General features: G+C 44.8%; 1 protein-coding gene across 1 annotated transcript; it reads right to left on the reverse strand.

The window, feature by feature from the left end:
• Positions 1 to 493: 493 nt before the first annotated feature.
• Positions 494 to 9,535, reverse strand: FFAR4 (free fatty acid receptor 4). Its single transcript, XM_081863324.1, has 3 exons — positions 8,838 to 9,535; positions 3,313 to 3,441; positions 494 to 1,016 (listed from the first exon to the last, which is right to left on the reverse strand). Exons 1-3 carry the CDS (start codon positions 9,369 to 9,371, stop codon positions 609 to 611), a joined length of 1,071 nt encoding a protein of 356 aa, XP_081719450.1. The 5' UTR covers positions 9,372 to 9,535; the 3' UTR covers positions 494 to 608.
• Positions 9,536 to 14,725: the final 5,190 nt, after the last annotated feature.

Genomic DNA, 14,725 nt, shown 5'->3' on the forward strand with positions numbered 1-14,725 from the left:
GAGGTGACCATGTGCTAAGCACCTACATGCACCATCCTGTGCATTTTTCATACCCCAGCAATCTTTTTACACCAGCTAGGCACGAATCCAGTACAAGAAGAAAACCATAGACACATGTTCAAAACACACAGCATTGTTTGAATGGCTGAGTCTCCCTGTGGCTGGCAGCTACTTGTACATTTATAAACCTAGCAGTCACATGCAAACGTTTGGTTGTGTCCCTGCCACTTACACATTTTTAAACTTGTTATTTGTTAACGCCGATCCTTTGGCTCTCACGCAAGGAAGTGTCATCGTCCCTGCCCCAGGCCAAAGATCCCACAAAATACAATCACTTTCTGGAAGATAGTAAACTGCAGAGTTCAGTTATGCTCTGCAGTCAACATTTTAACTTCTGTTTTAATGCCATCAGCACCTATATCCCTTGCATCTTGCTATGGGGAGAGTTATAAGGTCATTTTCTGCAGCACCAAGATTTCCCAAGACCAGAATATGCTGTGCAAATCTTGATATTTTAATTCCACCCGCCTCCCTCTTTCCCAGACACTTTGTTTAGCACACTGTTCTGAATAGCTGGTGAGATTACCGCTGTCAGAAACATCACATGGTTATGTGGAAATAGCAGACACGGTAAAATGTCTGTTGTTATTCTGTCTTAGCGTAGTGTCTGTTGCAAGTGCTTTTCTTCCAAGAGGACCTGGGCAGCAGAAAAAGATTTTCCTCCATTCATTCCTGAAGTGGGAAACATTATATAAAACTGGGTTGACAATTGAATTGGAAAATGTGAAAGCCACTATCCAAAAGAAAAGAGAAGGCATCAGGTTCACGTTTGGATTGAATTTCTGCACTAAAATGAGGAGAATGGTGATGATTATCGGACTCCACATAAGAAAGAAAGAGATCATCAATACAAACAAAGTCCGCAACAGTCTGAAGTCTTTCTGGGAAATTCGAATGTGATGACCCTCTGAGTAGGCCATGCCAGCATGAAGACGTCTCCTTGATTCTTTTGCAATCTGCATTAGAACATAAAAAAACACCTTTCAGTGAATATATTTTAATTCTTTAAAAATTGTTAGGCAAACTCTGTGGTTAGATATCAATAAAGTAAAAAAATAGTGTTTTTTTAAAAATTAAGAACAGCTCAACAATGAAAAAATGACACGGGGTGTTGTGGAATCTCCTTTGGAAGTTTGAAAGGCTAGAGTGAATGGCATGAAAATACACATTTTTAAACATGTTTTGGTACCCCCCCTTTTTTTTCAGTGAGCCAGATAGCTGTGCTAAATGTACTCACACCTCCACCCAACTTCCTCAGGGAATAGGAATATACAGGTAATCAAAATGTACTTTTTTTAAATGAGAGGCTGTTTTCACATCTGGGATTTTTTAATTTTTTTTTATTTAAGAGTACAGTATCAGCTCCAGGAAAGGTTCTCGCCGCAACCAGCGGCTTGCAGATGATGTGGACATCACTTTGTCATGCCTGCCTTCCAAATGCTGCTGCATCCAAGGAAAATATGCCGATTGTTTAGAAATGTGCAAGGTACCAAAATAATATGGGACACTCCAGTCAGACTTACAATCAAGGAATATCAAAATTAGCATGTTGCTCTCAGTGAGCACTGAAAGAGGGCGAAACATTATGATGAAGGGGAAATGCTCTCTTGTTCCACCATAACAAAATAAGTAGTTTTGTTTCCTCTTGGGAAAGCAGCATTTAATCCTTACACAAATATGATTTGTATAGTGTTTGAATATTATGGAAAAAAATATTTCTCTTACTGCTTCTCATTTTGCTTTCCCTAATCCAATTACTGTGTTTTTTGCAATGCCAGGAAACTATTTTTGCATACACACTCATCCAATGTTTTTCCACCTGCACATTGCTTTTTCTCAGATGGGGAACAATATCAGTTTACAGCAGCTTTTCCCCAACATGGTGCTCTCCAAATGTGTCAGACTACAACTCCTCTCACCTGCAGCTAATGTGGAATGGACCAATAGTCTGACTCATACCACATCTATATACTGTTTGCTATAAAATATACTAAATCTACAGAAAGTTAATGGATTGCAAATCTTATCTAGTGCAAAGAACAATGGAGAGGTTCTTCGAAATAGTTTTATTGTCTTTTAACTTCCAAATGTATTCCTTGATGGCAAAATGGAATTCTACAAGGAAGACATAATCTTCTGACAAAGGGAGGATTAAGTCATATGTAACACTCTAGCACCACCTTCCTGGGAAATGTGTAATATTGACAGCATCTTTCAACAGTGCTGTTTGGCCACCCACAAACAGGAGCAGGGAGAGGAAGTTTCCCGGTGAAAATTCCAGAGTGCTACTTATTTAAAACATATCTTACTCATTTTTAATTGCACAGCAATTGCAGTGCAGGCAGCAACTGAAACAGTATCAAATTCGCAATGCAATGAATAGAAACAAGAAGGTAGGTCAGTCGCAGCCAGCCAACGGAAAATGTCAGTAGCAGCATCAGATTCTGCTAAAAGCCTGGGGGAATAACCAAGCCCTTTGCTGGCATCTAAAATGTAAAAAAGCAGGCAGCACATGTATCACAGAGGGGAGGGAATTCTTAAAGTGGGGTGCCACTGCCAAGAAGGCTCTCTCGTGCACTGCCATATAGCAGGCTCAGCTAAAGATGGTAAGGCCTCCTTGATAGATCTTAACAAACTGGGTAAGTCTATACGGGACAATCCATTTTTTCAGGGCAGGTAGCAACTTTGGGGTGATTTTCTGGCAGGGAAATGGCATGGAGGAGAAGAGCTGGCAACCCCCCCCCCCCACACACACATATCATGGTGCCAGTCTAGATCAGGGTGTTGAGATTGCTTTCAGTTAAGAGTGAGAAGTGGCTGTCCAAATCACATTGTTTAAATAGCATACAGTGGTACCTCAGGTTAAGAACTTAATTATTTCTGGAGGTCCATTTTTAACCTGAAACTGTTCTTAACCTGAAACACCACTTTAGCTAATGGGGCCTCCTGCTGCTGCTGCGCCGCCGTCGGGAGTTTTCTGTTCTCATCCTGAAGCAAAGTTCTTATCCCGAGGTAATATTTCTGGGTTAGAGGTGTCTGTAACCTGAAGCATCTGTAACCTGAAGCGTCTGTAACCCGAGGTACCACTGTACTAGAATAAAACTGTTAAGAACTAGGAAGTGTGCTACTTTTCTGGCTACTTGTGGTCTGTTATTTCCATCTCTAAAACTATGAGAACTCTGATTCAATTTTAATTGTGGATAACTCTATTAGCATCTTTTAAAAAATAATTATGATGATGATGAAAAATACCTGTAAAATCTTTGAATAACTAATTATGATGACTAATCCTGGTATTAAGAAGATCACAGTTGCAAAAGACACATCCCAAGCAATCTCTCCTGAAACGCTGGGCCAGTCCAAGGTGCAAATTAACACTTCCTGCAAGAAAAAGAACAAAATCCATATAAGTTTTTAATGTTTGCTTTCACCATAATGTTTGAGAAACACGCAGAGGCTCACCTAGAGTCCCTTGTGCCCTTGGCAAGGAGCTGTATCAGTGCCTCCCCACAGAGGAAGAAAACACTTTAGTGCAATAGACACATTAGAAATTACTACATTTTACATGACCCCAGCACTTGAAGCATCCAGAGTAAAGGTGAGGCAAGGAATAAGTGCAGAAAAAATGCATGCCTTTGTGCTACGGTGCAAGAAGGATGGGAAGGTTCTCCTGTTTTTGCTCTTGCTACAACAACAGTGGCACCTCTCCACACACATATATACGTCATACACTTCGTAGTTTGATAGGTGATTTTTGAGCTTCCCCCCTAGGTACTCCTCTGTCAACATGCGCTGGCTTGGTGCCTGTTTTTAGAAGAGATAACCACTAACCAAACAGGATCGACGGAAATAGTTAATGATCAAAATACCTTTATGATTTTAACCTGGAACATATTCAGATAAAAGTGTATTCACAAGATTTGGCAACCAAACCAACCAAACAAACAAGCAAACAAAAAAATCCTCCACCACCTACAATTTGAACCATTATGGCAACGTGATGAAATAGTTTAACAAATACTAGAAGCTCATATCTGACCTCATCTTACTAGCATTAAATGTGATTTCCTTGCAAAGACAGCTGCAAGGCGGACAAAAAATGGGAACATAATCTAATTATTTACTGATGATGACTCTCTCCTGCTATCTCCTGTGGTCTATGCAGTCATCTTACATGTCCACATAAACATCTGCTTTTCAAACAATGCATAGGTACAACAGAGCTTGTGTGTTCTTGTGTGAAAGATACAATATGTACTGTAGAACACGGGACAAATGAAGAGTTTTGCAAAGGCTAGTCACCAATTCAATTCTAAACTTAACTTTGTGCATGTTGTGCTCCTCCCATAGTCACTGAAAGTTTAAAGGTTAACAGGCAAACTGAGGAGAAACTTTCGTTGCTTTTTTGGCAAAGACCATAGATTCCGGCGTATTAGGCGACTGGGCATATTGGACGACCCCCCCAAATTGGCAGCTGCAATTTGCGGATTTGTCTTATAAGCCCAGTCACCTAATACGCTGGGCAGCAACAGGGGGCGGGCTCAGCTCCACACCAGGAGAAAGCCACCCGGCACAGAGCTGAGCCTGCTGCCCGCTGCTGCTGCTGCTGCTGCTTCAGAGCCGCCGCCGCCGCAGCAGCAGTGGGGAGCGGGCTCTGCTCCGTGCCACCCATACCCAGCGTATAAGGCAACCCCCGACTTTGGAGAATATTTTCTGGGTTCAAAAGCTGCCTTATACACCGGAATCTACGGTAAATCCAATACTTAAATAGCACCAAGTCAGTTGATAAAAAATAGTATTTATTATGAATTCTTAAAAATTCCTAAATTTTAATTTATTTATTTTTATCTGACAGTCAAGGTGCATCATGCCTGTGATTAATTAAAGAAAAGTCAGACATAGGTGCATGCTACCCATTTTTCTCTGGGTCATACTTTTAGAATTTGCTCACGCCACAACATATTTCTTTATTGATAAGAAATACATTGTAAAACAAAAAGAAATAACTCCTAGCAGTGTTGATTTGTAACACAGAACACAACTACTTTATAATATGATCATGTGACATCCAGAAAGTATAAAACAATGCAGCTACGTAAGAACACGAATCATTCCCAAAATATAACACTGATTGTCCTTGAATCTTCCTGCCACACTGGCCATCCTCTGCTGCCACACCCTTTGAGAACCACTGCCGTAATGTATAGTCTGGAACTTAAGGGAGCTGCTTATGCCAGGTCAGAGTGTTCATCTAGCTCTGCATTGTCTACACTGAGGGGTTGCAAGTGGTGCTAAACCTCTTGGGTTTGCTGATCAGAAGGTCGGCCATTCGAATCTGCGCGACGGGGTGAGCTCCTATTGCTCTGTCCCAGCTCCTGCTGACCTAGCAGTTCGAAAGCACACCAGTGCAAGTAGATAGGTACTGCTGTGGCGGGAAGGTAAACGGTGTTTCCGTGCGCTCTGGCACTCATCACAGTGTCCTGTTGCACCAGAAGCGGTTTAGTCATGGTGGCCACATGACCCAGAAAGCTGTCTGTGAACAAACGCTGGCTCCCTCAGACTGAAAGCGAGATGAGCGCCACAGCCTCATAGTCGCCTTTGACTGGACTTAACCATCTGGGGTCCTTTACTTTCATCTGTCTACACTGACTGGCATTGACTCTCCAGGCTTTCAAACAGGGATCTTTCACAGTCCTACCTGGAGGTGTCAGGGATTTGATATGGGACCTTTTGCATGAGCTTCACAACTGAGGGCTTACCCACACTTCCACTTGTGTAGAAAATACGGGTTTGTGTGGTTTCCCCCTTGCTCTACTCCTTTCCCAGGTAAAACCTGCTCTTTAGCTCTAAATCAGAGCAAAGTCCATCCTGAGAAAACCTGAATTGCTGTTTGCTCTGATTAAGCGCTAAAGAGCAGCAGGACAAGAGGAAGTGCAGATAAGTTCTCAGCCAACATGGTGCACCCCAGATGCTGATGGACTCCAACTGCCATCCTCCTCCACCATTGGCTGGTGCTGAAGGGAGCTGGGGTCTAGCAACATCTGGAAGATACCCCCTGCTTTAATATAATGATGCCAAACCAGTGGCCTCTCAGATGGTGTAGGACTCCAACTCCCATCAGCCTCAGTAAGCATGGCTAATGGTCAGGGGCTCAAGGATGATGGGAGCTGTAGTTCAACACCATCTGGAAGACCACAGGTGTCTTACCCCTGCTTGAATAGTTGTTCAGAAGAGGGAATTTCATCAGGATTACTTTGACATCACAAACCCCCAGCTGCTGAAAGTCTCTCTTCTACACAGCTACTGAAGGTGCAAGAACCTGCCTTCTTTTGTACTGCCAGCCTGCATCCATCGAGCTGCTGGCTTAGAAGCACCTAGAGGCACCCTTTTGTGCCAGGCCCTTCTCAGGTTGTCATAAACTGATCTGGGAATGCGATCCAACTACCTTGATCCTGCTTTGCATCAGGAGACTCGATGACAGCACGTTTTGGGTCTCTTCCAGTTTTAACCCCAGGAAACTTGCTTCAGATTGCCATGCATCAATTACTAATCCCGAAAGGGACTCTTTAATTTCTCCGCATTTAATTACCCATTGATGTGGCATCCCTCGAAGTGTTCAAGTCAGCTTGCATGATTCAAAATCACGAAAACCCATTTATTTGAGCCTACGCCAACTCCTTTGATATTCCTACTCACTATGTACTCTCAGTGAAGGACTCAAAGGATTTGATAATAACCAGCCTTGCCTTAGGAGAGCATCACTGAAATCTCAGCAATACCTGTGCTTTTCCTGAAGCCCTCTATGCCAGAGACAGTTATCTGGCCATTTACCATTGGTCTCTAGAACATAGGGTTTTCTCCCACTTTTTGTTTTCATGTCTTAAATGTTTTTTGGGCTTGACAAAGCCAACCAAGCAGTGGACGCACGTTGCCATGTTCTTCTGCATGGCCCTTTAGGTTTATGGAGCAGAGATACCATGGTAGAGAATAACTGCCTCTTGATAAACGCAAACAACAGCAGTCAGCCAGCCCTACAAATCCATCATCTTCAAATGAGTACACTCCTCTTTGTTCAGATTGGCACAGCCCCAAAGGAATACAAGAGGTGTTGCTTGTTTGAAGGGAAAAAATAGCTTCATATACTATAGAAGATTTTTCTGAAATTTCTGCTATGTCTCTCATCCGTCCACACAATTCACAACACTAGGGGTAGCCAACAGTGTACCCTCCAGATGTTATTGGACTCCAGTTCCCAGCAACATGGTCAATGGCAGTGGATGATGGAAGCTGGAGTCCAACACCATCTGAAGGAACCACGTTAGCTATCCCTGCAAAATCAGTCTCTGACATCTCCCATGTTATATCTCCCTACTCTGACCAATAAAAGGTAAAGGTACCCCTGCCCGTCAGGGCCAGTCGTGACCGACTCTAGGGTTGCGCGCTCATCTCGCTCAAGAGGCCGGGAGCCAGCACTGTCCGAAGACACTTCCGGGTCACGTGGCCAGCGTGACGAGGCTGCATCTGGCGAGCCAGCACCAGCGCCGCACACGGAAACGCCATTTACCTTCCCGCTAGAAAGCGGTCCCTATTTATCTACTTGCACTTAGCGGTGCTTTCAAACTGCTAGGTGGGCAGGAGCTGGGACCGAACGACGGGAGCTCACCCTGCCGTGGGGATTCGAACCGCCGACCTTTCGATCAGCAGGTCCTAGGCTCTGTGGTTTAACCCACAGCGCCACCCGCGTCCCCCACTCTGACCAATAGAGATGTGAAATATCTGATCCTGTGCAAAAGCACAGGAAGCATGAATTATCTTCAAAACCATTCTAAAGTTGAAGGCTACAATCCTATGCACACTTACCTGAGGCACTTCTTGGATGCATTTTCAAAGTGTACATAGCTGACTCTATAACCATTTATATGGCTGCACTGGATTGTTAGCAAACCCAAACAGCGGACTATATTGTGGGTTTACAGCTCAAACAATAAGCAAAGGGAGATTTTTTTGGGCTGCCCCTTACAATAGGAGCAATCTGAAATTATATCTCCTCTCCATCTGTTCTGGAGATTCACCATAGTCCAAGCTTGCAGAACTTTCGGAATATCTACATGGTTTGGCTTTATAGGGACAGTTAACCTATCTGCAATGGTATTCTGACTTAACTGAATTGTATTTTTAAGCTTTTCCATTGTTATTCACCCCAAACCTTTAGGCGGGGGTGGAATAGATCATTACTTTGAAACCAATAAATCTCTCTCTTTGTGGAACTAACTTCACATGGACCAATTATCCCCTAACACCTATTTCAACACTTCATTGTGCAATCAAGTTAGATTCCCCACTTGCACTTCCAGTACATAATTGGGGGGTGAATTTGGGAAACCACCAATGAGCATTCCTCAAAGGCAGGACACCTGGGTTGTTAGTCCCCCCCCCCCAAATCAACATGTAGCATGGAATTTTGCAGGTGTGCCCTAAGAAATATATAATAGCCGGCTGCTTCTGTAAATGTTTCATGTGACATAAGCACCACTGAGTTCAGTGGTGCTGTCCCCAAGTGCATAAACCTATAGCCAGACTTTCTAAGCCAACTTCTTACTGGTGTGGGTGGGAGGAACTGTGCCTAACGGGAAAGGCTAATATCATACGCAGACTTAATCGAAAGCAAGTTGCACAAAAATCAGTGGCATGCCAGTGAATGTGTGTTGGGATCTGGGCAGTAAAAGGGTTGCCTTTTGTAAAAAGACCGCCTTGTCTGTTTTATAGAGTCAGCTCACCTGGTGCTTTCCGGGCAGCGGCTGGACTGTGAAGAAAAGGCAGAGGGGCAGGGTGGCCAGCGCCGAGACGACCCAGATGAGCAGCAGGAGTCCGGCCACCAGCCTGCCTCTGTAGGCCCTCGAGGGCCGGAGCCGGACGATGCTGACCACGCGCTCCAGGCTGACGGCGGCCAGCGAGAGGATGGTGACGCTGCCGCTGAGGCCCATCATGTAGAAGAGCAGGTGGCAGACGGCGTGGCCCATGGTCCAGCTCTCGGTCCAGCGCACCACGGCGATGATGGGGATGGCGCTGATGAAGAACAGGTCGGCGCAGAAGAGGTTGAGCACCAGGCAGCTGGCCACGCTCAGCCTCCGCTTGCGGCGCGCCAGGAGCCGGATGGCGCACGCGTTGGCCGCCAGGGCCAGCGCGAAGATGCACGCCAGCACGGCCGTCTCCAGGGCGCTGAGCGCCACGCGGCTGGCGCCCCTGAACTCCGAGAAGAAGGGGAAGAAGTCCGTGCGGTTCCCTGCGGGGGTCGTCCCAGCCCCGGGCATCGGGGGGAGGGCGCCCAGGGCATGAGGCAGCCGAGCCGAGCCGAGGAGGAGCCCTATCTCTCTCGTGCGCCCCGACGGGGCGCCACAGGGCAGCTGGCCAAACACGCGGCGACGCTGCTGCTGCTGCTGCTGCCGCCGCCTTCTCCTTCCCTCCGGGCAAGTTAGGATAGGACAGTGCACCTTGCTGACTCCTCTGCAACGAGGAAGTGATAGGAGGAGGCTAGGAGGTAAATAGTGGTGCTGGCCGGCGACAAAAGGAGGGATTTATGAGCAAGGGACTATATATGACAGGAAGGCACCAAGGCCTCCTTGGCTGTGAGCCACAAGTTGCTGTGCAAGCTCCCCCAGTTGGCAATAATGGGCATGCGGGGAATGAGTGGCCATTGGAACCTAATGACAACAAACTGAACTGGGTACATTGGATGAACCATAAAAGACCGGGGGAAGGAGAGGAAGGTGGAATTGTTGGGGTTGAGAGACCATTGTGGGCATCCTTAGAATGATATGGGCCTAGGAAGATGGGAACTAAGGCAAAGGGTGTTAAGCAGAATCAGTTTGGTGTAAAGTTGAGTGCCAGATCAGTGGAACAATGGTGGCTTGAGGGAGACAAATAAGATCAGTCAGTGGTGTAGCGTGGGTTGTCAGCACCCGGGGCAAGGCAAGTAATTTGCACCCCCTAACCCGTGGATTTGCGCCCCCTAACCCTAACCCCCAGATGTTGCGCCCGGTGTGGCCAGCCTCCCCTGCACCCCCCACGCTACGCCACTGAGATCAGTAGAATGAGGGATCCTGGGTGAAAATACTGCAGTGCAGTCGGAGAGATTTACAGCCCATTCCCTAGCCATGTCTACTCAGAAGTAAACTCCATTAGTTCAATGGAGACTACTTCCAGAAATGTGTGTATCGGATTGCAGCCTTAAAATGCCACTGGGCCCTGTTTTTACACTTCAGATGTTTCACCTGTTACTTTTCTGGAAGTGGAATGAAGTGGGGTGGAATATTCAGTCAGAAGTTATTCTTGCTAGTATTCATATTAATTTTATTGCCCACCTTTCCACTTGTCTTCCCTCCCTTCATCAGCAGGTCCCAGCGCAGATTTCATACAATTTAAAATCCAGAGGTAAAAATGGTGCCGTTGCAGGAATAGGGATTTCTATATCAGTGGGGGGGGGGGGGGCTGTCATTCCTCTCAGGATTCCCTATTTGGAGTCATATAACAGTTTTCTAGTCAAAACCCCATTTAGTCTGCAGATTTCCCATATCTTCCCAATCATGCTTATATTATCATTCGTGCTCACCCTGTTTGCTTACAATGGCCATTGATTTTATCAGGTCTCCTGTAGTCTGTAAGGAAGATGCTTATTAATTTGAAATTTTCAGCAAGCTAGATTTTATTTGTCTGCTTAATAAAATGTAGTAGTAGTAGAAGAAATCATAAAATCATAGAATTGTAGATTTGGAAGGGATCCTGATGGTCACCCAGTCCAATCCCCCAGTGCAGGCCATCTGACCTCTGCTCAGCAACCTCCAAGGAAGGGGAGTCCACCATGTCTTCTGGGAGTCTATTCCACGGCTGAACAGTTATTACTCCTAACAGAAAGTTCTTCCTGATATTTAGTCAGGATCTCTTTTCTTGTAACTTGGTTTGGGCCTTAGAACATTCTAAGACATTTGAGAACATTTGAGAACATCCCCACCCCACCCCCCCAAAAATGTTAGTGACTTTCTCTATTCAGGCTGAAGTGCAAATACCGGTATATCTTAAGAGCATGAGGAGTGCAAATGGACATATGTTCCGCTTGTGGCCTTCCTATAGTCATCTAGCTGGCCACTGTGGGAACAAATGCCCAACTAGATGCACCTTTAGTCTGATTCAACAGGGCCCTTCTTATATTTACATGGCAAATTGTTATGAATATTGCATTACTATCCCCAATTGCAGTTCACTGTGCCTCTACACAGTTTATTTTACATTGCTTGTGGTAATGGACTGAATGGAAGTTCATGCTTTGTTGCAGAGTGCTCATGTGATTACTTGGCAGGACACTTCAATCCAGGATCACACACGAGTGACCTGATTCACACTTTGTAGTTGCGTATCTTGCCCTCAGTTGATCCCAGATCTCCCTCCACTAAAATTTCCACACCATCATTTAACTGTCAAGGTGGTGCAATTCAGCAATGCAGTTATCCAGTCCACAGCAGTCAGGCTAGATTGATCCCCACTTCACCCCTACCCTGTTCCTTAACTACATTGAACCTTGCGGTTCTCTTTTATTGATGATCTCACAAGCTCAAGAATACAGTGGGTTCCACCACCCCATATTGACACAGGCTTTGTGGTCAGGCTGCAAACTGTTCTTTGCTGGGTGCGTGATTTACGTGAAACCCAATCAATACAAAAAACCAGCGACAGTTATCAGACTGTTTACCATCATCGGTCTCTACAGCCACAGCAGGCGCTGTAACTCTCCATCGATTTGACTTCACTCCTGAAAGTGCACTGTTCCATTGGATGCCAGCCCATCTAAGAGAAGCTACAACAACCCATTTCTGCATTCTCAACAGTTGCTCTGTTTAGCCATTTGGGGCCTGGAAGTGAATTTTTATGGAACCCAACCCTGGGTGATCAAGCTCACATTCTTTGTATCTGTCTTATAATGAGTTGACATAGCACTGCCACCTTAACAGGTGTATTATGCTGTTCGATGTTTACAAAGTGCTTTTACATCGTTGTATTTGTGGTGTTGATTTTTAGTCATAGCAAGAGTTCATTCAAAAGGCAGTTGAGATTAGCAGTTGAGTTTCAAGAAACACAGAGGAAGTAAGGCAGTATCTTTATAGCACTAACGTTGGAACGTCTGAAACTGTCTTGTAGAGTCCATCCATTGGGCTATCTAGACCACCCTCCCCCAAACTGGCATTCTCCAGCTGTGTTGGCTGGGGCTGATGGGAATCGTAGTCCAAAATATCTGGATTGCATCAGGTTGCAGAAGGTTTATCGGTGGTCGGTTGTAGCTCAGTAGTAGAGCATCTGCTTTGAATGCAGAAGGTCCAATCCTTTGCCTCTCCAGGTAGGGCTGAGAATATGCCTAGTCTAGAGTCCTGGAGAGCTGTTGCCAGCAAGTGTTGACAGTACTGAGCTACATGGACCAATGGTTTGATTCAGCATAAAGGAGCTTCCTAGACCAGTAGTGTCTATCTGATGGACAGCAGCTTGCCAAGGTATCTGCTGAGATTCTTTAACTGGATTCAGTTTGGGCCCTCATTAATTGAAAGCATGTGCCCTACCACTAAGGTACAAATCCTTCAATAACAGAAAGCTTAGGAGTTACACAGAACTCTTTTGCCAACCTGCTTTACAGACCTTTCAGAATGAATATCACATTTTATTTTATCTGTTGCTGCTCAATCAAATCAGGGCATCTTGTTAGGGTTTAAAAAACCCCCCAAAACCTTTTGATTAATGATTAATAATGTCCCCCCCCATGTGAATATAGTTTCTCTTGTTCCCCATGTTTGAATTATAATACACCATAACAATGCTGAAGCGCTTAGATTGTAAAACTGGTCCGATCCATTCCATTCTACAGCTTGTCTTAAAAACCTGGACTTATGGTAAGCAGTATTTCTTTTTCCTTTTTTTCCTTTTACACAAGCATGTGAGGCAAGCTGTTTTAGAAAGTGTGTGGAAATGAATGAAAGGCTGGCATATGGCAGTGTTATTCACAAACTTTTACTGGGAAGTACATCTTGTTGGGTTCAATGAGAATTATTCCCAGGTAAGCATGTATAGATTGCAGCCTCGGTCTTTGGGAAATGTATGTTTGCCTAGAGGCGTAAGTCTGTGTAGGCTTTGAAGACGTTGTGTTCTTGGTGCTTTCATACTCCTTTACATGTGAGGGGTGACACATAGAATCTTTAAATATTTGTGGTGTTTGGCGTGACATATTAAACTCTGACCATAAAGAAGGCAGAGTCCTTTTCAGCTGGCCTTCAAGGGCTTTGAAAAAGAAATTGTTTATTGCATTCCATGCATGAAGGCATTCAGTCCTTTATTTGCATGTAGCAAATAAGAGCAGGCCAACTCAGTTCTTTTTCACCGTCTTAAGGCAAACAGATGGCAGAGATATACTGAATATGAAGAAGCAGATGGCGAGCAGTTGACATGGTGACGAGGGTAGGCTGGCTGAGTTTGAAAATAGTTGTGCAGGAATAGGTAGGTCACTGGCCTAGGAGAGGGGGCGGAATAATTCTTCCCCCTCCTAAAGTTTCTCAGTAGAATCTTTCCCACAGGTTAAAGTGCTGCATTTCTCATTAAAGTTCTAGAGAGGGCCTGGTGTGGAAGATTGCATCATACTATTAACTATCTGAAACAGAGGAGCATCCTATGTTATTTGGGGTCTGAAGCAACATTATCTGCATTTCCATTTATAAACAAAGCATGTTTCAAATGAGCAGGGAAGGCTTTATGGAAGATGGATGATGTGCATCAGTGGACTTCTGTTGTGCAGGCAAGATGGACATGGATGTTGCCCACAGTTTGCATCTTAGAGGCCTAAAAATAACATTTGATGACGGCAGGTTAACACACCTGGGCAAAGACTATGAGCAATCCTAGTGCTGTTTGGTTGGTTGAAGGGAAAAGAACAACAAACACGTTCAACCTGACTTAAGCTGAGGTCAGTGATGGGTAGCACCAAACCAGCTGATGGGTGTGAGCCTTTATACATCAAATTCTTACCACTTCCCTGTTCCATGAGTTGCCTTTAAAACTACACTAAGTTCTTCAGGCAAGTTGTATCAATAATTACTAGCTGTGTGACTTTAGCTTGAAGACAAATGTATTTTGTTTTAGGGAATGTTGCCTCTTGCGTGATTCTCCCAGCTCAGTCAATGGGGACTTAGGTCTTTTTTGTTTGCTTTAGTTTTATAGATTTATATGTCACGTTTCAGTGGAAGTATTTCCAGGGCAACGACACAGTCTGCAGATAAAATAAAACATGCAAGAATAAGAAAGCAGGCGGAACCAGCATTAAAATAATCAAAAGCAGATAAAAGGCTGAGAAAAGAAAGAGACTCTCACGCTGCACTGGAAATACATCAAAACAGGTGACAGGCAAGCTGGGGGCAGTGATGCGGAGCAGTGGTGTTGTGGCATCTGATGCAGTCTCTCAAATTACCAACCAGCTCTTCTCCAATAGCAGAGAAACCTGGAGGGATTCCAAAGATGGCCCAGGTTCATAGGCAGGTTGATATGGCAATAGATGCCCCTTCCGCTTTTCAAGTCTGAAGCAGTATAAGGGCTCTTGAAGGTAAGCACCAGCACATGGGACTGATCCTGGAAATGGACC

Source organism: Podarcis erhardii, assembly GCF_964252035.2.
Source record: "Podarcis erhardii genome assembly, chromosome: 5".
NCBI classification, from domain to species: Eukaryota; Metazoa; Chordata; class Lepidosauria; order Squamata; family Lacertidae; genus Podarcis; species Podarcis erhardii.

Coding starts and splice junctions, on each gene's coding strand:
- FFAR4 (XM_081863324.1), bottom strand. CDS start 9,371: ATGCCCGGGGCTGGGACGACCCCCGCAGGGAACCGCACGGACTTCTTC. Junction 3,442..8,837: donor CGCTGCCCGGAAAGCACCAG/GTGAGCTGACTC, acceptor TTTTTCTTGCAG/GAAGTGTTAATTTGCACCTT. Junction 1,017..3,312: donor GTTATTCAAAGATTTTACAG/GTATTTTTCATC, acceptor GTTCTAATGCAG/ATTGCAAAAGAATCAAGGAG.